This window comes from Nyctereutes procyonoides, unplaced genomic scaffold (genome assembly GCF_905146905.1).
Source record: "Nyctereutes procyonoides isolate TBG_1078 unplaced genomic scaffold, NYPRO_anot_genome, whole genome shotgun sequence".
Lineage (NCBI taxonomy): Eukaryota > Metazoa > Chordata > Mammalia > Carnivora > Canidae > Nyctereutes > Nyctereutes procyonoides.
This window is the reverse complement of record NW_026575029.1, coordinates 3900670-3922728: the sequence shown is the minus strand read 5'-3', so window position 1 is coordinate 3922728 and position 22059 is coordinate 3900670. Positions and strand designations below refer to the sequence as shown.

The window sequence follows — 22059 nt, the reverse complement described above, 5'->3', positions numbered from 1 at the left end:
TCTGTTCTGAATCCTGAAATGTTATTAAGAATAGTTAAGGTGATTCAAGAGAAACATTTATTCAGCTGACTACAAAGGACATGATGTTGATTTGAATCTGCTAGAAACTGCAAAGTATAAATAGTACACCCTGGGGAGTAACATGCTCATAGTATTGATGGGGAGGCTTTGGTCAAGTTGTGCATCTTCTTTAGAGTATAAGTAAGCAGCTCTGGAGTTGAATATATCAAGTAGAAGTGAAGAGAATTTCAGAAAATATTACATATGTATATGGACACAGTTGCTGATAAGAACCATAATGATTTCCATTAGGAATTATTTTAGTAAAGATAATATGTAGCTTCTTTGTCTGATCTGGTAAAGTTGTCCCTGCCTGAAAGAAAGGAGCTAATCTATAGACTCTAGTGGGCTTCTCAGGGTCCTTCCTTGTGCTTTGATGTGATCTGAGTTTCCAGCATTGCTGTAAACTGATACAAACAGTTCCTAATTTATGAATCACCTAAACTTAGAAGGCACTCCAGCCCATGGCCACAGGGGCCTTCCTAGGGTTTCTCTCTGCCCAGCCCTCCTGCTGTGAGGACAGCAGCTTCTGGCACCTGCTAGCTCTTCTCTGACATCCTACCTGGCTCCCTGGTCCCCATCTGTCCTCTGCCTTGAAGGCACTAAAGGCTCAAGGCACTTCCACTATTCTCTGTATAAGTGCTTAACATTATAGCCAGTCTTCCTCCCACCCCAGTACCCCAAGAAAACTTTAATCATCATACATTCTAACAAACACTTGCACTTACAGAAATGACGGTCTAGTCCAGAGATGTTAAGTAATATGCCTGTTGTAACTAGAACTAGTCAATCACACACAGATCTAGAATTTGAACCCAGGTCTGATTTTTAGTCTTGCTCTCTTTGCACTGCACTGCTCATTCACGTGGGTAGATGTTATGAGAAACTCTTGTTCAAAATTTACAAATTATTGGGCCAGATCTACGTTCTAAGTGTGTCTCATGCCTGTTCAGCTCATGGTTCCAGTTTGGGAGCAGGAGTCTCCTGGTAATTTATTGTGTGGATTTAGTTGATATGATATTATTACTTTAAAAATATATTGCAAGAAAAAAAAATATATTGCAAGCATGTTGGAGGGCCTTAAACCAGAGGAAGTGCTAAAAGTTTCAGTACTTGAGACATTTAAAGGAAGGAAGAAAAAGTGTGTCATAAGCATACCTGATCAGGCTAAGCAAGGTCAAACTACAAGATATCTGTAGTCTTCTCCATTGTAACATGAGTGCTTCCGCCATTAACTCCTGCTGTGATTTCTGCTTATTCCTCAAGTATGCTTTCTACTAAAGTGGAGTGACACTTTAGACTCTGAAATTCAGGTGTTTGATGTGGTAAGAAAATTCCATTTTTTCTTTTTGAAGAAAGAACATACTGGCCTCCAGTTGAAAAACAAGATAAATAAATATATATATATTTTAATTCCTGGGCAACTTTTGAGGTGATCTTCAGATAATTTTGAAGAAATGTGTGATAATGGGAATTGCTCTCAGTTTCACGTTGAGAAGTCAAGCACCATTTCTCATTTTGAAACTTGACCACTCCCTAGGTAAATACATACCCCATTCCTTGAACCCTCCTCTCAAGGGGGGTTTATTAAAACTTCTATTTGCATGTACAAGAAAGATTCAAAGGATTGTTAGTCTGTCGCTGTGAAGGCCCAACGTTCTCCAATGAGAAACTCCTTTAATTCCATACCTTGTGGGCTGGGCGGGTGCAAGAGAAAGCCTTGCATTCTATGGAGGAAAGCCACATGTTGGGGAGTCAGGGGAAGGGGGCACGTGTGCAGCCCATCTCTTTAACTATCACAGAGTTTGTGGGGTGGGAGTACAGGGCACAGTTTTGCTCCCCTAGGGTGCCTGGGTGTTTGAGGAAGTCCAGAAACCTTATTGGTTGTCCCATCTGGGGGAAGGGATGCTACTGGCATCTAGTGGTAGAGGCCAGGAGCGCTGCTCAGCATCCCCATACCCAGGACAAGCCCCTACAAGAAAAATGTATCCAGCCCAAAATGTCAGTAGTGCTGAGGATGAGAATCCCTGCTCTGTTATCTATTGACTCCCCCAATCAGCCTGCCGAGAGTGCTGCTGTTAGGGGATGTCTTGGGATTTGGTAATGTGCTATGAGAGAAGAAAAAATACTCTGCTGGTGGCATTTTCTAGGACCTGAAAAAGAAAGTGGTGGCATGTTAACCACTTGTGCTCTTTCTGGAGTCCTTAGTTTACACTGTAAATAACTTCACCCTCATTTGCCTCATTAGAAGTAGTACCCAACACTTCACCCTGGCGTTTGTATTTTACTGCAAGACACCTCACTTGCTTGGGGGAGAACTGTATCATGGGCAGAAGTTTTAAAGCAAAAAGCAGTGCCATGATGTTGTCCCTGGGTCTACTGTAATGACTTTATAGTAAAAAGCGTTCACCCAGAGTCTAATCTGAATTTCTTTTTTCAGCAGAGGAACCCAGTGAACCCATTTTCTTTTGTTCCGATCTCAGTAGAATGTGGACTATCCAGAAGGAAGAACAGTAAATATTTGTAATTAATTGCTCTAGAATATTCTATCACTTTGTGTGTTCATCTTGGCACCAGTTTCAAGAGCCACTGCCATCCAGTGTTTCACCTAGCACTGTTTATCTTCTTGGCCTTTGTTTTTTATAGCTAGGTCAGACCGTTTGTGTGATTAACCAGTTTGTAACAACACACACTGTTACCTAAAGCTCTGCCTAGAAACAGCCATTCGAGTCTGGCCTGAGCTGGGCCACCGTGTGTTGTCACGTACCCAGTTGCCCATACTTCTCTTGGCATGAATATTTCCTGACCAAATGAGTTTTTAGGTCACAAAGCATATTCGTCTGCACTGCCAGATTTGGAAGGATTTTGGCACAACAGGACATAGGCTGCATGAGTTCCATGTTAGTCACTTAGCACTGAACATGGTATTAGTTTTCTGAGACAAAAATAAACAGAATTGCCTAAGCAACAAGCTGCTGTTGAGTTCGTTAGCAACAGGCTTTGTGATCAGACAATGGCATTGTATTGCCCTTTAACAAACAGAATGTATTCACGTGAGCAGGCGACGACATCCAAGTGGAACACGAGAATATTCTTCTCGGCCCTGCAGCTGGGTTTTAGATGAAGGTTTATTCTCTTCCTTCTTTTTAGAATTTGCTTCTAGTTTTTGTGCTTTTAGAAAAGGCTTTTACTCTTTCTTGAGAGAAGAATTTGGTTGTTGATCAATGTGTGTCAATTTCTTCCTATATGTATCTCTTTATTTTTAACCCCACATTAAAACTATTACCTAGAAAGAAAAAAAAAAACTATTACCTAGATTTATTCTATAAAAAGGCAATTCTTTTGTTCCCAAAATTGAGAGTATTTTAAATATGCATAAAATTTAGATTTTAAAGCTATGTTTTAAAAATGAAACTTTTTTTTCCCCTGAAAAATTAGCTGTTACAAGCATGTATTTCTTTAGGTACACACACAAAGCACCCCAGTTTGGGAAAGACTAATTTGGAGGCAGATTTACCTTTACCTTCCCTCGAAGGGGACTCTGAAATACTATTTTTCCTCTTGAGATTATCATCATCATTATTATTATTAACATGGAGTTAATGAACTCTTTGGTCAAGGCCTATCAGCCAAGGATAGGACAAGTTGGAAACTATTATCGAGGTCAAATGGAAGCATCTCTTCAGCACACATAGAGAAAAGTCATCCTCTAACATCTGACTGACCCCCTGGAACATGGCTGTCTGTCTGTTAGCCTGAAGTCTACCTGTTACCCTCTGTGCTAAGTACCAGAAAGAAAACACTTTTGAAAGATAGTGTTTTGTGGTGCTCACCTAAGTTTTTTCAGTTACTCTGTTAAGCCTGCCTAGATGCTGTTTTAAGGCATTTATACAAGTTGACTAAGTGGAACATGAGCGAGGTAAGGATCATCCTAGGGAAGTGGTTGAGTTCTATAAAACATTGCTTAGGCTCCACCTTGAGGGGCCCCTTCTTTCATTATGGGTAGTTCTTACCTAAGCTGAGCACATTCTGACTCACCCCCAGAAGGTGTGATCTACCTGCATAGGTATATTCATATTTATTGGGTGGTCACCTAGGCCCTGGACATTGCCTGAAACAATCTTACTGTTTCTGAAGTGAGCTTGCTCTTCTGCTTTCCATAGAGGATTTCCCACTTTAAGGAGAATTGTATGGTCTATGAAGAGTATCTCAGTAAAGCTGTTATTTAAAAAAAAAAAGAAAGAGCCCATAAGGAAACCCATGTGGCTACTGTGGAGAGTCGGAGGAGATGAAGCTGGAGTATGTAGGGCCTTCTGGCTCCTTAAAAGAGCCCTGCAATTTGCCATGAGTGAAATGGGGGTATTGGGGAGAGTTTTAAGCAAAGGAATGATGTGATTGGGTCGATGTGTTAATGGGTTAGCTTTGGCTGCCACGCTGACAAAAACCAAAGGGGAGGCAAAGGTGAAAGCTGGTGACCAGTTAGGTTTGCAGTAGAACACACGATATGGTGTTGCTGAAATTCTTTCTTTGGCTTCTCTGTAAACTATACTCTCACATTCACCTTCTACCTCTCCCTCACTGTCTCCTTTGCCAGCTTCTCTTCTTTCTCACCATTAAATGTGGAATTTATTTAGATTCTATACTGGGACCATTTTATCTCTTCCTGGGTTGTATCAGCTACTCCTGTGACTTGAGTTACCATCAAGTGCTCAACATTTTTCAACTCCACACCTTGTATCTCTGCTCAGGGAAATGCCCTCCAACTCAGTTTGCCTGTTCTTTTGCTGTGTAACAAACCACCCTAAAATTCAGTGTCTTAAACAGTCCTTTCTTTTGCACACAAATTGGCAGTTTGAGCAGGCAAAAATGACTCTTCTCTGCTTGACTGTGGCTGGACGCTTCACCTTCAAGGTGGTGTTTGCACATGGTGCCAAGTTGGTGCTGAATGTGGACTGAGGTCCCAGTCAGGTCTGTGGTCTGGGAGTACTTTCCGTGTAGATCTCTCCAGTGATTGCTTAGGCCTCCTTAAAGCATGGAGGCCTCGTGGCTAATAGAGACTTACCAGGTGGCTCAGGGCTCCAAGTCTGTGGCCTTTTACGATTTGGCTTTAGAAGTCATGGCATCACTTCCTCCATTATTACAAACTCACCTGGATTAAAAAAAAAAAAAAAACACATACCCTACTTCTCAGGGGGAGATTGTCAAAAGTGACATTGACAACAAGAGCAGTTGAACCGAGAGATCTTCTTGGGACCACCTTTGGCAAATATCATTTACTATATTGTCCACAGTTGAACTCAAGATCTTTCATAAACCTGCTTCTGTAATAATGTTCCCTGGTTTATAATTGGCCCCGCCACCTCCATGGCTGCTCATGGCAGAAACTTGAGAGCATCTTGGATACTTCTGTTTTCTCTATATTCCTCAGCCATCTATCTTCTCCCCTGTCTGGTCAGTCACAGGGTCCTGTTGGTTCTCTTTATAAGTTACTGTCAGATCCTTCCAGTCTTCTTTCCTGCCATTGCCACAGAGCTGGTTTAGGCCACCATCTGCCTCCTCAGTTACCGCAGTGGTCTTCAACAGGTCTCTTTACTTGCAGTCTTTTGCTTTCCAATTGCTTATTTTATCCTTCCTGTATAATTTTTAAAAATAGAAATTCAGGGGTGCCTGGGTGGCTCAGTTTGTTAAGTGTCTGCCTTCAGCTCGGGTCATGATCCTGGGGTCCTGGGATCGAGCCCCACGTAGGGCTCCTTGCTGAGGGGGGAGGTTGCTTCTCCCTCTTCCTCTGCCTGCCACTCCCCCTGGTTTGTGTTTTCTCTCTCTCTCTCTCTCAAGTAAAAACAAAACCAAACCACAAATCCATTTATGACATGCTGCTGCTTAAAACCCATTAGAAGCTTCTTAGTGCTATTGAGCTAAAGACCCAATGGACTAAACGGCTTTGTGTCTTCTGGCTCCTGCCTTCTCGTCATCCACTTTGGATCACTAGCTCCCCCATTACATCTGCTGCCCTGGCTCTTCCAGGCCCTCCCAAGCTCTCTCCTTCCTGCCTCCAGGCTTTCACTTTCATACTTGTTGCTCTCTCTGTGTGTCACATCCCACTCCTCCTTCATTTCGTTCGAGTGTAATTTGCTCAGGGAAACCTGGGTCAGAAACACTGGTCAAGCTGCTCGAGGGTACCTGTACATTTTCATTATAGCCTGTATTATGTTCATAATTGCTAATACTATCTTTGGATTTCTCCCGTGCTAGACTTTAAGTCCCATGAGATTTAACAATTGGTCTTGAGTCCAAATGCCTAGTGCATGCCTGACACACAGTGAGAACTCACTGCATGCTTAGGAATGCCTCTGCATACATGACGTGTACATACGAAGATATTTAAGTACACATATACACATGCACATCAATTGTGAGTATATGTGTGCAGAGGAGGTTTTTAAAAATGTTTTACACCTGAGTAGGATTTTTTAGTGGTTTATTTAGAAATTAATGGTACTTCTGTTTGAGAGGTGTGTTTAGCATGAATTCTCTTCTTTAGTACCCACTGTTCAGAATGCACCACATTAGACATCAGTCTCATTCAGAGTTGTTACGTTCCCCTTTTTGTACCTTGTCCTCTGACTGGGTCCTGTCCATCCATCCCACTCAAGGTAAAGAAACTGCTGCAATGAAAGCTGATCTCCTAAGGGCCAGGAATATGAAAAGGTACATTAACCAACTGACTGTGGCAAAGAAGCAGTGTGAGAAGAGAATCCGAATCCTGGGAGGCCCTGCCTATGACCAGCAAGAGGACGGGGCCTTGGATGAGGGAGAAGGGCCTCCAAGCCAGAAGGTAGAACTTTGTGGTTTCTTGTTTTGACCATTTCATGTTCATTATAAACGCTCACATAATCTCCCATCCATCTTTTAACTTTTTGGTATTTAACATAAGACATATATTCCAGAACAGAGACCCTCATGTTTGCTTTCATGGGTCAAAGAGCTGTATTACTTGGTATCCCTGACTTCTATGAATGGTAATAGGTAGGATGGATCAGCACAGGGTATATGTACGTGTACATGTATGTGCCCGTGTGTATCTTCCCATCCCACACACCCTGAGGCACACACTTAGTTTACAAGGGCCCAGTCGAGTTATGCACTACAAGTTGAATAGAACAAACCACCCATGGAATAGAAGGTATCTTGTAAGTTATTTTACTTAGCTCTCACCACAATTCAGTGAAATTTGAATTTCTTGATATTTCCATTTTAAGGTGAAGAAACAGAGTTGGTGTTACCAACTTGTAAGTTATTTTACTTAGCTCCCACTACAATTCAATGAAATTTGAATTTCTCGATATTTCCATTTTAAGGTGAAGAAACAGGTTTGGTGTTAGTAAATTACCTAAGGCAGGTGGGAAGAGGCAAAACTAGATAAAAACCGAGATCTAGTTGCTTCACAATCTGAGTGCTTTCTTACGAAGCCATAATATGTCAGCGCCTGTTTTTACAACAAAATTTTGGACTCTCTGATACTGGGTCCTGAAATCAGGGAGCTTAGGGAAGTGTCCTAGCCCTACCTCAGTACCTGCTCTTATTCTCAAGGATTCAAGTGTGTCTTCCAAGACCCAGTGAATGCGAAGACTGAGGGAAACAGCAGCAGCACTCCCTGAGGAGCTTGTTTGTACCACTTGGGAACAGGACTTCAAGGCAGTCTCCAAACTTCTCTTTTGTAAGATGGCATTTATTTACAATGAGGCTACCAAGAGTATAATTTGACTCTGGCTACAGCCCCTAACCTTACCTATTTGGATGTTTAGTTTCTTGATGTTTTCTCATTCAGTTCCTGGTTTGACTTCAGATGCCTGTGACTTTTCCCTTCCTCCTCATTCCGGTGATGAACTTTGATCTATTTTCTTGTTTGTGGCCCAGTCTCCATGAGAGCCTCTTCAGCATAGTTTATGCTTGACCTTGGACCAACTCTAACACTAGCCAGAGTTGTTCTTCTGCAAACATCTTGTACAAGTGGCTCAAATGCTGCCCCGAGTAGCTCTTGTTTTATAGAGGGGTCCCCTTGCCGCTGGAGATCTGTTTATTTTGCTATTAGATCTGCAATTTTAACTTTGTGGTCCAAAGTGAACATTTTACCTTTTGGTGAATGGTGGAGAATGGTTTTGGCAGGCTGTATATTGTCCTCCTTACTCTTTCTTCTCAGCCTCTGGACTCTTAAATAGCTTTTCAGCCACATTTGTCATAGAAAAAGTTCTCTCCTTGTGTCCCATGTATTCATTCATTCAGTCAACAGACATTTAACGAAGGTCCATAATCTCTCAGTTACAGTGCAAGGTACTAGAATACAAAAGGAATAAGAGGAGTCTTTGCTCTGAAAGAGTCCCATGTAATTATAAAATAGAAAAGTAAGTGATCCAGTAGAGATGGGAGATAAATAAATACCTGGAAGACACACCCGATGGCTTATTGCCTAGTCAAAAGATGATGTGGTTTTAGATATTATGGTAGAAGAAAATCTTAGGAAACATAGAAGAAGATAATTTTAGAACTCAGTGTGATTTCAGTATGTTATCTGGCAGTATTTACTAGAAGTAGCCTTAATCTGGTTTTTGCTCCATTTCAACTTGTTTCTCCAGATATTTAGGAAAGGAGCAACCCATTGCTGTTCCAACAGTTTAACCTCAGAGTAAAATCATTTCCGTTAGGCTTCAGGCCAAAAGCCTCAGATAATACTACAGATTTCTAATGTCTATGGTGGTTTGCTAGACTAAAGGTAAGACTTTGGTTAGTTTGGGGCCATAAATGGGTAGTTTTGCTGTAGCCTAATCATATTTGATCCAGAGGAATCACCAACAAATTTTACTTCAGAACCTAGTCTTCAAAATTAGTTGAATCCCCCTGATTCAAAGAAAGAGATTGAATAAATAAAAAGAAATAATTATATGCTCTCTATAAGAAACTAATATGATGGCACAGATTGGTTGAAAGTGAAAGGAGGGGAAAAGGCATGCTATGTAAACACAAAGCAGAGAAATCTAAAGTAGTTAATATTAACATTAGGTGAAATAGACACCAGAACAAGGAATGTAACCAGGGATGAAAACCATTTCATTATGATAAAGGGGTCAGTTCATGAAGAAGGCATGATAATCCTAAATATGTATGTGATCAAGGAGACCTTTAAGATACGTGAAGCAGAGTGCCTGGGTGGCTCAGTTGGTTAAGCAACTGACTCTTGATTTTAGCTCAGGTCATGATCTCAGGGTCATGAGATGGAGCTCCATGCTGGGTGTGGAGCCTGCTTAAGATTCTCATTCTCTCTCTCTCTCTCTCTCTCTCTCTCTCTCTCTCTCTCTCTCTCTCCCTGCATCCCCCTCCTTAACCACCTCCCGCTCACTGTGCTCTCGCTTGCGCTCTCTCTCTCTCTCTCTCAAAATAAATAAATAACTAAAATAAATGAAGCAAAAACTGACAGAACTGAAAGGAGAAAAAAAAAGATCCACACTTAAAATTGGAAATGTTAACACCTTTCTCTCAGTAATTGATAGAAGAAATAAAGCAGGATACAGAAGACATGAACAACAGTAACAACTAATGGGAACTAATGGACATTTGTAGACAGTTCCACCTAGCACCAACAGAATACACATTCTTCTCAAGTGTACATTGAACATTTGCCAAGAAAGAGTATATTTCTGGGCAATAAAACAAATTCCAACCAATTTAAAAGGTTTAAACACATATTATGTTCTCTGACCACATGGAATTGGAAAGCAATAATAAAAAGATCTGGAAAATTCTCAAATATTTCAAAGTTAAGCAACATATCTAAATAAGGCTTGAGTCAAGAAATTATAAGAAATTAGAAACTAGTTTGAATGGGCTGAAAATGAAAATACACATTAATTTTTGTGGGATTACAGTTAAAGCAGTACTTAGAAGGAAACACTTTTTTTTTTTTTAAAGATTTACTTTGAGAGAGAGCATGAAAGAGAGCTAGCACGAGCAGGGGAAAGGGGGGGAAAGACAGAGGATAGGGAGAAGCAGACTCCCCACTGAGTGGAGAGCCTCATGTGGGGCTCAATCCCAGGACCCAGGGATCATGACCTGAGATAAAGGCAAATGCTTAACTGACTGAGCCACCCAGATTCCCTAGAAGGAAACACCCTTTAATGCTTATTTTTTTTTTAAAAAAGAAAGGTCTAAAATCAGTGATCTTCCTCCTTAAGAACCTACAAATGAAAACTGAAATAACTAGAAAGGCAGAAATAATATAACAGAAATCAGTGGAGTAGAGAACAGAAAAACAGTAGAGAAAAATCAATGAAAGCAAAAGATAGTTCTTGGAAAAGATCGATTATACACTCTAGTTAGACTGATGAAAAGAAGAGAGAAGGCACAGTTACCATTGTTAGGAATGAGAGAGGGCATCATTGTAGATCCTCTGTACATTAAAAGGAGAATAAAGAAGTATTGTGAACAATTTGAAGCCAATAAATTTCACAATATAAATAAAATAGAGAAATTCCTTTGGAAATACAAATTACCAGAACTGACTCAAAAAGAAATAGAAAATCTGAGTAGCCTTAGAGGTATTAAAGAAAACAAATTTATCGTTTAAAACCTTCCCACAAAGAAACCTTTAGGCTCAGATTATTTCACTGGTGAAATCTATTAAACATTCAAGACAAGGATAAGATCAGTCTTAACCATATTATTTCAAAAAATGGAAGAGAAGGGTACTCTTCAACTCCTCATAGGAAACCAGCATAACTCTGATACTAAACCAGAGAAAACCATTTAGAAAAGTGAAAACTATTCACCAATATTCATTATGAACCTAAACAAAAATTTCCTTAACAGAATATTAGTAAACCACATCTAGCAATCTATAAATAGAAAAATTACTCCAATATGTGTTCTCCTGGCAGTGGGCCTTTCATATAAAGATCATGTATGTCATTATCTGCAGTTCCATTGTCAAGGCTTATTGTTTCTTAAACAGCTTTATTAAGGCATAATGACATATAATACACTGCACATATTTAAAGTATACAATTTGATAGTTTGACTCATGAAACCATCATCACCGTAATCAAGATAGTAATCATATTCATTATCAACAGAAATTTTCTCAGCCCCTTTGTAGTCTCCATCTTAACACCAGTTGATGCCTACTGGTCCAGTCCTTTAATCCATGTTTAATCATCTAGTAAGTGACTTTTTAACTATCCTGATTTTTAGCACCTGTCTTTTCTTTCTTCTTGCCTGTCTTTCTTTCTTTCCCTCCCTCCCTCCCTCCCTCCCTCCCTCCCTCCCTCCCTCCCTCCCTCCCTCCCTCCCTCCCTTCCTTCCTTCCTTCCTTCCTTCCTTCCTTCCTTCCTTCCTTCCTTCCTTCCTTCCTTCCTTCCTTGTATTTTATTTGTTTACTCATGAGAGACACGGAGGCAGGCTCCCTGTGGGGAGCCAGATGCAGGACTCAATCCCAGGATCAGGACTTGAGTGGAAGGCAGAAGCTCAACCACTGAGCCACCCAGGAACACTTTGTCTTTTCTTTCTTTGCCAATATCTTGATTCAGACTCTTCTGATGTGTTTTTATTGTCTGTTGTCATTGACAACAGCTATGATAAGTCTCACAATAACCCATAAAGTAGGTGGTACTATCACCAATCTATAGAAGAAGAAACTGAGGCTCAGAGTATTGGAGCCAGGATTCCAACCTAGGTATGTCCAGCTCCAAAGCCTGAACTATTTTACCTGCATGTATTGCCTTGCTATTTGGCTTTGCTTTCATCTGGATATGGAAACACAAAATCTGTATTGCTTTTGCACAGTGGTAACCTACTTCTTAAATGGCCCCCAAAATGGAAAGATGGAAGGAAGAATTTAAGAAAAATAATAGAAAAAATAAAGGGAGAAGAGGAAATGAAAATATAAGGGGTGTGAAAATGATGGCACTAAGTGTCTGACCTCTTCTGTAAAGTCAGGGTTTTTTTTTAAGTTTTAATTCCAGTTAGTTAACATACAGTGTTGGTTTCAGGTCTATAATATACTGATTTTGTGATTCTACACATCACTGGGTGCTCATCATCTATTTAACACATCCCTACACCTCCCTTCCTTGTGGTAGCCCTTAGTTCTGTGTAATTAAGAGCCTGTGTTTTGGTCTCTCTCTCCTTTTTTGTTTCTTCCCATTGCTCATTTTGTTTCTTAAATTCCACAAAGGAGTGAAATCATACGTATTTGTCTTTCTTTGACTTCACTTAGCGTAACACTCTCTAGCACTATCCACGTCCTTGCAAATGGTAAAATTTCATTCTTCTTTATGGCTGAATAATATTCCATTACACACGCGTGTGCACACACACATATTCCTTTATCCATTCATCAGTCGATAGACAGTTGGACTACTTTCATATTTTGACTATTTTAAGTAATGCTGCTATAAACATTGGGGTGCATGTACCCCTTTGAATTAGTGTTCTTAAAGTATCCAATAGTGCAATTGCTGGATTCTAAGGTAATTCTGTTTTTAACTTTTTGAGGAGTTTTCAAAATGTTTCCACAGTTAACATTCCCAACAACAGTGCAGGAGGATTGCTTTTTTCCCCACATCCTCACCAACACCTGTTGTTTCTTGTATTTTTGATTTTAGCCAATCTGACAGATGTGAGGTGATGTCTCATTGTAGTTTTGATTTGCATTTCCCTGATGATAAGTGATGATAAGCGTCTTTTCATGTGTTTGTTGGTCATCTGGATGTCTTCTTTGGAGAAATGTCTTTTCATGTTTTCTGCCCATTTTTAGTTGCATCATTTGGTTTTTGGGTGTTGAGTTGTATAAGCTCTTTATATATTTTAAATACTAACCCTTTATCAGATATGTCATTTGTAAATACTTTCCTCCATTCTGTAGATTGCCTTTTAGTTTTGTTGATGATTTCTTTTGCTGTGCAGAAGCTTTTTATTTTTTTTTATTTGTAAGAAGCTTTTTATTTTGATGTAGTCCCAGTAGTTTATTTTTTATTCTGTTTCCCTTACTACAGGAGACATATCTAGAAAGAAGTTGCTATAATTGATGTCAATGGAATTATAGCTGGTGTTCTCTTCTAGGATTTTTATGGTTTTGGGCCTCATATTTAGATCTTTATTCCATTTTGAATTTAATTTAATGCATGGCATAAGAAAGTGATCCAGTTCTTTTGCATGTTGCTGTCCAGTTTTTCCAACACCATTTGTTGAAGACATTAGACTGCCTTTTCCTATTGGATATTCTTTCCTGCTTTGACCATATAGTTGTGGGTTCATTTCTGGGTTTTCTACTTTGTTCCATTGATCGTAATCTAACTTGGAGTCCAGAATTATGATGCCTCCAGGTTTGCTTTTCTATTTCAAGATTGTTTTGGCTATTTTGAAGTCTTTTGTGGCTCTCTACAAATTTTAGGATTGTTCTAGTTCTGTAAAAAAATGCTGTTGGTATTTTGATAGGGATTGCATTAAATATGTAGATTTAGATTGCTTTGGGTAGTATAGACATTTTAACAATATTCTTCCAATCTATGAGCATGAAATGTCTTTCAGTTTCTTTGTGTGATCTTAATTTCTTTCATCACTGTTTTATAATTTTCAGAGTACAGGTCTTTCACCTCTTTGGTTAGATTTGTACCTAGATATCTTACTATTTTTGGTGCAATTGTAAGTGGGATTGTTTTCTTAATTGCTCTTTCTGCTGCTTCATTATTGGTATATAGAAATGCAGCAGATTTCTGCACATTGATTTTGTATCCTGTAACTTAACTGAATTCATTTATCAGTTCCAGCAGTGTTTTGGTGGAGTCTTTTGGGTTTTCTGTGTATAGTATGTCATCTGCAAATAGTGAAGGTTTTACTTCTTCCTTACTGATTTGAACATCTTTTATTTGTTTTTGTTTTCTGATTGCTGTAGCTAGAACTTCAAGTACGATGTCAAATTAAAGTGGTGAGAATGGGTTTCCTTTTCTTGTTCCTGACTTTAGGAAAACTGAGAGCTTTTCCTTATTAAGGATGATGTTAGCTGTGGATTTTTCATATATGGCCTTTATTATGTTGAGATATATTCCTTCTAAATCTACTATGTTGAGGGTTTTTATAATGAATGGTTGTTGTACTTTGTCAAATGCTTTTTCTGCATCTACTGAAATGATCATACGGTTTTTATCCTTTTTCTATTGAAGTGGTGTATCATATTGATTGATTTGTGAGTATCGATTTGTGAGTATCAAACCATTCTTGCAACTCAGGAAGAAATCCCATTTGATCATTTAGTGTTGTCTTTATCTAATTTTGGTGTCAGGGTAATGCTGGCCTCATAAAATGAATTTGGAATTTTCCTTCTCTATTTTTTGGAACCCTTTGAAAAGAATAGGTATTAACTCTTCTTTAAATGTTTGGTAGAATTCACCTGTGATGCCATCAGGCCTTGGACTTTGTTTTTGGGGAGCTTTTTTCATTACTGATTTAATCTCTTCGCTGGTCATTGGCCTGTTCAAATTTTCTAACTCTTCCTGTTTCGGTTTTGGTAGTTTGTATGTTTCTAGGAATTTATCCAATTCTTCTAGGTTGTCCAATTTGTTGGCATATAGTTTTCATAATATACCCTTGTAATTATTTATATTTCTGTGATGTTGGTTGTTATTTTTTTTCTCTCATTTGTGATTTTGAGTCCTTTCTCTTTTTTCCTTGTTAAGTCTAGGTAGAAGTTTGTCAATTTCATAGATTTTTTTTTTTTCAAAGAAGTAGATCCTGATTTTATTCAACTGTTCTATTGGTTTTGTTTGTGTTTTGGTTTTATTTGTTTGTTTTAAAATTTTAAAATTTACATTCAATTTGCCAATATATAGTATAACACCCAGTGCTCATCCCACTGAGTGCCCTCCTTAGTGCCCACCACCCAGTTACCCTATCCCCCAACCCACCTCCCCTTCTGCTACCCTTTGTTTGTTTCCCAGAGTTGGTTTCTGTATAATTTATTTCTGCTCTAGTCTTTTTTATTTTCTTATTCTGGTTTTAGGTTTCATTTGTTGTTCTTTTTCTAGGTTCTTTAGATGTAAGTTTAGGTTGTTTATTTGAGACTTTTCTTGGTTCTTGAGGTAGGCTTATGTTGCTATATACTTCCCTCTTAGAACTGTTTTTGTTGCATCCCAAAGTTTTGGGCCATTGTGTTTTCATTTTCATTTATTTCCATATATTTTTTAATTTCTTCTTTGATTTCCTGGTTGACTCATTCATTGTTTAGTAGCATGTTATTTAACCTCCATGTAATTTTGATCTTAACAGATTTTTTCTTGTGGTTGATTTCTAGTTTTATAGCATTGTGGCCAGAAAGGATGCATGGTATGACTTTGATCTTTTTTTTAATTTATTGAGACCAATAAATGAGACCAATATATATGATCTGTTCTGGAAGATGTTCCATGTGCTCCTGAAAAGAATGTGTATTCTGCTGGTTTAGGATAAAATGTTTCAAATATATCTATTGAACCCACCCGGTTCAGTGTGTCACTCAAAGCCATTGTTTTCTTGTTGATTTTACGATTGGATGACCTGTTCCTTGGTATAGGTAGGGTGTTAAAGTCCCCTACTATTATAGTATTATCATCAGTTCCTTTATGTTTGATATTAACTGTTTATATATTTGAGTGCTCCCCTGTTGGGTGCATTAAATATTTATAATTGTTGTATCTTCTTTTTGGGTTGTCTCCTTTATTTATTATATAGTGTCCTTTCTTGTCTCTTGTTACAATTTTTGTTTTAAAGTCTAGTTTCCCTGTCACTCACCCTTGTCTGTGACCCTGGCTCCCTCCTCATTGCAGCACTGGGATCCATTTCTCCCAAACCACATGTCCACACTTCCTGCCTTCATCAGTGTGGCTTCTTCTCTGTCTTTAGTTGTGGAGTGTGTTCTGACAATCTTCAAGGCAGTTTCTGGGGCATTTAGGATGATTTGATAGTTGTCTAGTTTTGTTTGTGGGACAAGGCAAGCCTGTGGTCCTCCTACTCGGCTGCCATCTTCCAACCCACTGTAAGATCAATTTTCTTATCAATTTATATTTGATCTGAGACTCAAAATGCACACCATCAAATGTAGCCCAGGACTCTGCACTTGGATATGAAAAGATTCTCTGACTTTTTGTTTCTGCTGGAGTTCTTGTAGAGCATCTTTTTAAAATGCATCTTTCCTTTCTGAGTTCCATACTATTTATAGTTTGCTACAAACGCAAAGCAGTAATTTCTTAAGGAGAGGAACTGTTTAATTATGGTTAAGAAGCTGTGCTACAGAGTCGGAAAGCCTAGCTTCCAATCCCATATCTACTGGGATTATCTTTGGACAAGTTAACGTCTATGTACTCTATTTGTAAAATTGAGTTAATTGTATGTACCTTTTGGGTGTCATCCATTAAATAATGCACATAATGGGATGAGTACACCACTTGGTATATGAGCGCTCAATAAATATATGTTATTACTGGCATAGATTATTATTTTTAGTGATACAGATGTAAGAAAAATCCAATTGTAATTCTCAAAATCCTAATTCTACATATTGTTATGCTGGAGACAGTCTCATGAGTATATTGGGTATGTTTTGTAACTAGAGAATCCTATCACTCTTGGTAACAAGTTGGGTATATTAGGAACACATTTGTTCCTCTAAGACCCTGAGGTACTTTTTTTTTTTTTTTTTTTTCCTGAGGTACTTTTGAGTGCTTTTTCTCTTCCTGGAGAAAAATGAACTAGCTGGGTAAGAAGTAATTCACACAAAAGATAAAACTAAGTTTACAAAATAAGCATCATGAAACCAGATCCAGTGGGACTGGAAAAGACTGAAACTGCTGTAAATAAAAATCCCTGAAGAGGAATAGAGAATGATCTGCCTTCCAGCCTGAAATGCTTCTTGGCCTTTAGCACATGTAGCTTCTACTAGGTCAGTTTTTTGTCTCCTACCATGAGATCATTGATTGTGGTAGCCCTCCCCACAAAATTTCCAGGGGTCTTAGGACAGAAACAAAAGAGCTGACCCAACAAATAAATTAAGAGCACAGTGTTTGCTGTATGGGATCCCTTAGTGAATGTTAATTGTTGTTACATCATCTATAGTTTTTTTAAAAATGATTGTTTTAATAGTGGTCAACCTTGATCTACCCACCCTTCTCTTTGCACTTTCACACAAAAATCTCAGAATTAAAATTAGTTGGGATCCCTGGGTGGCTTAGTGGTTTAGCTTCTGCCTTCAGCCCAGGGTGTGATCCTGGAGACTTGGGATCGAGTCCCACATCAGGCTCCCTGCATGGAGCCTGCTTCTCCCTCTGCCTGTGTCTCTGCCCCCCCCCTCTCTGTGTGTGTGTGTGTGTGTGTGTGTGTGTGTCTCATGAATAAATAAATAAAATATTTAAAAAAATAAAAATAACATAAAGTAAAATTACTTAATCTCAGGTGAATTAGAATTAATTAATCTCAGATGAGTACATTTGACTCTGAAGTATACTATCTACTCATCCTGTTTACCCAAACCCATACCATTAGTGTAGATGTTACACAGTGAAATGCTCTTCTCTCTTCAAGAGAAGAAAAAAAAAATAAATGGAGCAGAGAATTTGGTTAATCCATCAGTCAAAGAGATATATCAGATGTTTGATTATACTTGAGATGTATTTGCTGTCATTTATTTATATATATCTGCACTTTTGGAGCTGAACATAGAATATTCATAAATCAATAAAAATCCAAAAATGGCTAATATTTTAGAAGACATTTTGAACTTGGTTTTGCAGATATGTGAATTTGTATCTAACTTGGAATTCACTTCGATCCAAGGAAAATCACACAGGGAAGAGTTCATTAGATTTCTTTGAATACTCTTTCTGCTCAGCTTCTCCCTATACTAAAAATCGGTAGCTGTCTGAGTGATCTTTATGCTGATCCAAAGTTGATGTGGATTCCTACAAACGTCTGTGGACAATATACAGACAGAACTTATACTTTAAGATACTTTACTGGTAGGGTTTACATAGAGATACATGCTATGATCTTCCAAAGTTAGTTAACGAACTACGAATTGTCTGAAATACTTACGGACTCTACTTGTTAGTGATCCGTAGCATGGGATGACTGTCTCCTTTAATTAGTTACCAGAAGTTGTTAGAAAAATGCCTGCTCCTTTCTGCTCGCAAAACCTATTGAGGACCCACTGTCAGCAAAAGAATTGAATTTATGCTGATCATATGCACTTGATTTTAGAAAGATCTTACCAGTAAAGTTTCCAAAAATTTCTAATTGCCATAATTAAAATTTTTTAAATCTTGAATGATAAGTTCTTCTGTTAATTGCATTTGAATTATACTTACATGTCTTTTTTTTTTAACCTAAGAGCTAAGGATATGGGGTTTCAATTCCTTCTGAATTAATTTGAGGCATTTCCCCTAATTAATTGAGTTATGAATAATTATGAAGGTGATCTGCTTTCTTCTACTATGGCAGCCTTTGCTCTAGGTTGTGCCCATTGTGTCTCCAGATACGGTTTTTCTTTTCTTGTAAGCATGCAATATAGTAAACAAAGGAGTAATTTTGATACACTCATACAGTGTAATATTATGAACCAATTAAAATGATATTTACAAAAGATTTTTTGAATATGATACTGTAAACTAAAGAACAAGATATAAAATCAATTTTCCTCAGCTGTATAAAAGCAGAATGGAAGACAAAAATGAGGGATCCCTGGGTGGCGCAGTGGTTTAGCGCCTGCCTTTGGCCCAGGGCGCGATCCTGGAGACCCGGGATCAAATCCCATGTCGGGCTCCCAGTGCATGGAGTCGGCCTCTCCCTCTGCCTATGTCTCTGCCTGCCTCTCTCTCTCTCTCTCTCTCTCTCTCTCTCTCATAAATAAAAAAAAATAAAAAAAAAAGGAAGACAAAAATGACTCTAGCCTCCTGGTCTTTTATGCATTTCTCTTTGATTTTTCTATTAGCATCTGTTGCTTTTAGCAGTATATCCCACAGGGCAGGGATTTCTGTCCATTTCATTTCCTAGAAATGTGCCTGAGACAGAGTAGATGCTAAGTAGATCTTTTGCTCAATACGTGGATGAATAATTGAAAATTGGTATTTTTTGAATATGTACATTTTGAATCTTAAACTTTTTCCATTTAATATTTCAGAAGTAGAGAGAAATACCATATTACACTATGATCTTAAAAAATGAGACTTTTTTCCCTTCCTGAATGTAGAAACTAATCCATTAGAATTTAAAGGAAACTGATAATTAAAATTTGATTTTTAACTTCTTTCTTAATTTTTTGTCTTAAATTTCCTTAATAGATTCTTCAGTTTGAAGATATCTTGGCCAGTACTTCCTACCGAGAGCACTTTCGAATATACATGGAAAGGATGGACAAGAGAGCTCTGATTAGTTTTTGGGAGTCTGTGGAGTATTTAAAGAGTGCTAACAAGGTGTAGTATATACAGCATCAAAGGAATTTTAATCACTAGCTGATGAAAACTTGCGTGTTAGGCAGTGTGTGTGTTTCTCAGTGAAGCTTTAAGAGAAGTATACATTAAAGGACTATTTAAAACCAAAAATAGGGGATCCCTGGGTGGCTCAGCGGTTTAGGGCCTGCCTTCGGCTCAGGGCGTGATCCTGGAGTCCCAGGATCGAGTCCCACATGGGGCTCCCTTCATGGAGCCTGCTTCTCCCTCTGCCTATGTCTCTGTGCCTCTCTCTCTCTCTCTCTCTCTCTCATGAATAAATAAATAAAATCTTAAAAAGTTTACAGTTTCATAATTTTCAACAGTCTCTACTAATATTACCAAGGAAATGGAATAAAGAAAGTGAACATTAAAAAAAAAAATAATAATAATAATAATGGGATTATGTTCCAGCCTGTAATAGTTAATAAAATTAGATTTTATTTTTACAAAAAGATGCTTTTGAATGTGTAGTCAAGGGAAAAAATGACTTATAAATGTACCAAAATATTGAATTTGCCTACAGGCATTAATTTTTTTAATGCATTATAAAAAGGCTTAAATATATCCACATTGCTGTTACAATGAATTGATCTTCTCATTTACACTTTAGTCTCATAACCTTATTATTGTAATATTATCATGTGCAAATATTATACTACCATTCTTCTTTTATTTCATTTAAAATATGATTTAATTAAAGGGGCACCTGGGTGGCCTAGTCATGTAGTAGCTGGCTTAGGTCTTGATCTTAGGGTCCTGGGATCAAGCCCCATGTGGGGCTCAGCACTCAGTGGAGCGTCTGCTCGTGGATTCTCTTTCCCTCTCCCTCTGCCCCACCCCCAGCGCGCTCTCTCTCTCTCAAATAAAAAAAATAAATACATCTTTTTAAAAATAAGGGATCCCTGGGTCGCGCAGTGGTTTGGCGCCTGCCTTTGGCCCAGGGCGCGATCCTGGAGTCCCGGGATCGAGTCCCACATCGGGCTCCCGGTGCATGGAGCCTGCTTCTCCTTCTGCCTGTGTCTCTGCCTCTCTCTCTCTCTCTCTCTGTGACTATCATAAATAAATAAAAAAAAAAATTAAAAATAAATAAATAAAAATAAAAATAAATACATAAAATATGAATTGAGAAACACAAAAGAACATTTTTGGTTATAGATGCCTCTTACAGTGAAACCCCCAACAATAACCATTGTGTTTTGCACTTGGCAAGTTCTCAGTTTGTTTAATATGAATTATATATGTTGATATGTGTCTATAACTATACATAACAATATTTATAACATATATAAGGCATATATTTTGAGAAGCTTATTAAAATAAGCACAAAGAACAGTGAGTACATTAAATTATTATGTGCACTTTAGAACTGAACTTTAGAACTTTAAAATACATCATAAATTACATTGGTTAAGGAGTGAAATTCATTCTCATAGTATTTTTAAATCTTAGAAATGCCTTTCTTTGTTAATTTGTAAGCCAGCAATTAACCTCATTTTACCAAATACTGTTTTTCCCCACTTTATTATATATTTTATTTATTTACTAGACTTGATTCTGAGTGACTTTTGGCTGCTCTCGAGGGAATGTTGCAAGAGCAATCTAAAGAATTTTCCTAAACTACTGAAGACAATTTGAAAGATTTCAGTGGAATAAGAGCATGTAGCTTCGTCAAATGCAACACTAGCTATTTTGACCTACCAACACTGATTTGGATGTAAAACGTTCTGGGATGTTCAGTGAATTCACAGCCTTCATTCATGGAGCTTGTTTGTCTTTTTTTTCAAAGATGTTATTTACTTACTTTAGAGAAAGAGAGCTGAGCAGCAGGGAGGAGCAGAGATGGAGAAGGAGATAATATCCAGCAGATTCCACTGGAGTGGCATAGCCATGTGACCCCAAAGATCTCCCCCTAAACCGAAACCAAGAGTTGGACACTCAATCAACTGAGCCAGCCAGGCGCCTCTGTCTTCGTTTTTTGTTGAAGACTTTGTATAACATTCCTAGAGTTAATGAGATGTGTCTAGAGGAAATATAAATATTATGTTAACCAGAAGAGATTTGCATTTGCGAAGGCGACTGGCTGTGACCTAAGTATAATGTTTAAGACTAAACTGTCTAATATAAGCTTGATTATAATGTAATAAATCATCATTCTGAAAAATTTTTTTCTTGTTTTCTTAAATTACACAATATTGACTTTTTTTTCTGGAGCGAGAAATGGCACTGCCAATTACTTATATTAGATTTTAAAAAGCCAAATCGAATTTAGCTGATATTTGAGCTGTGGAATTCAGATTTACAAGGAGTCCATTGCAAGAAGAGAGCTGTTGTCATTTTTCTCTTCCTGGCATTTAAAAGAAATTACATTTGTTAATTATTCAAAAGTGTTCATTTTAAGGAGGCCATGTCTTTTCAGGATCTGACTCTTGACTCTTGATTCTTAACGTGCTACACAAAAGCCAAAGAGCCACACTGGTACTAGTGTACATTCCAAGTG

At 38.1% G+C, this 22059-nt stretch overlaps 1 protein-coding gene across 1 annotated transcript in view; it reads left to right on the top strand.

The window, feature by feature from the left end:
• SNX25 (sorting nexin 25) overlaps nt 1-22059 on the top strand; it is a 135389-nt gene that overhangs the window by 84688 nt on the left and 28642 nt on the right. Inside the window, 2 exon segments of the mRNA XM_055315707.1 lie at nt 6714-6895; nt 19413-19544. Coding sequence (XP_055171682.1) covers nt 6714-6895; nt 19413-19544 — 314 coding nt within the window.